At 52.9% G+C, this 1,084-nt stretch overlaps 1 protein-coding gene across 1 annotated transcript in view; it reads left to right on the forward strand.

Moving 5' to 3' along the window:
• The first annotated feature begins 443 nt into the window (after nt 1-443).
• Nucleotides 444-1,084, forward strand: part of GNG11 (G protein subunit gamma 11) — a 4,649-nt gene continuing 4,008 nt past the window's right edge. The window contains exon 1 of the mRNA XM_007450640.1: nt 444-738. Within this exon, the coding sequence (XP_007450702.1) occupies nt 643-738 (96 nt within the window). The 5' untranslated portion in view covers nt 444-642. The remainder of the gene's footprint in view (nt 739-1,084) is intronic.

Here is a 1,084-nt window from a genome sequence, read left to right on the forward strand (position 1 = left end):
TCATTTTCCTCTTGGGCCTTTTCTTAAGCGTCCACATTTCCCACAGTAAACATGTATGTAGCTGGAGGAAAGTTACATGCTGTATATTTTTGAAACTCTTGGAGAAGTGAAGGGCAGTTATTTCCTGCCGGCTAGTGTCCTCCTTTTCTTGCTTCACAAACAAAACCCGGATGTGACTTGGGGGGGAAAAAAATGGAACAAAAAGTAAAACTTTTGTTGTTTCTCCAGGAAAGTGGGCTCACTCAACTCCAACCCTTTGGCCCCAGCCCAGGCCGGTCTCCCGCGGGCGTGGCAGGGTCGGGAGCCGGGGAGGGCCCGGCCAGCATCCCCGCGGGAGACCGCACAGCGCAGCGCGCAGCCTCTCTGTGTCCTTGGGCCCCCTCACAAACTCAACCCTCCCCGGGCTCCCGGGGGCAGGCCTCCTGGGGTTGTGGAGATCTGAGAAAAGAGCAGGGGTTTTAAGATCCTGGGACGCTAGGCAGGGCTGGCGGGAGGGGAAGTCGTCGGGGCGCCGGGGGAGGCTGTCACCTCCTGCGCTGGCCGGGTGCGCAGGCAACGTAGTTAGTTCGGGACGCGCCCTGGTTTGCGGCACTTCAGCCGCCCCACTTCCACAGCTGTCCTTGCGCCCAGTCTGGGGCGAAAATGCCGGCCCTTCACATCGAAGATTTGCCAGAAAAGGAAAAGCTGAGGATGGAAGTTGAGCAACTTCGCAAAGAAGTCAAGTTGCAGAGACAACAGGTAAGTTGGATGTCCCAGAATATTTCCTTCTCTGAAATGAACCAAAGTCAGCTTTTCCTAGTTTGTTGCAGTAAAACAGTTTTTGGCTCGGTGGGGTGGGGGTTGGGGGTTGGGGTTTTGCTTTGGGTTTTTGTTTTTGGTTTTTTTTCCTTTTTTCTGCAGCTTCTTTTGAAGAAGGGCTTTGGTGGTGCTTGGGAACTGCCAGCTGATGTGAGGAATTCACAGGAGGTAAAGGAGAGTGCAAGGATCTCATGAGTAATTTAAAGCCGAATGTTTGAGAATGAGGGGAACAGACAAGAAATTCTGCCTGCTGTTAGTTGGTTTTAAAAACTACTCAAGCTGTAGG

Source organism: Lipotes vexillifer, unplaced genomic scaffold (genome assembly GCF_000442215.2).
Source record: "Lipotes vexillifer unplaced genomic scaffold, Lipotes_vexillifer_v1.1 scaffold172, whole genome shotgun sequence".
Lineage (NCBI taxonomy): Eukaryota > Metazoa > Chordata > Mammalia > Artiodactyla > Lipotidae > Lipotes > Lipotes vexillifer.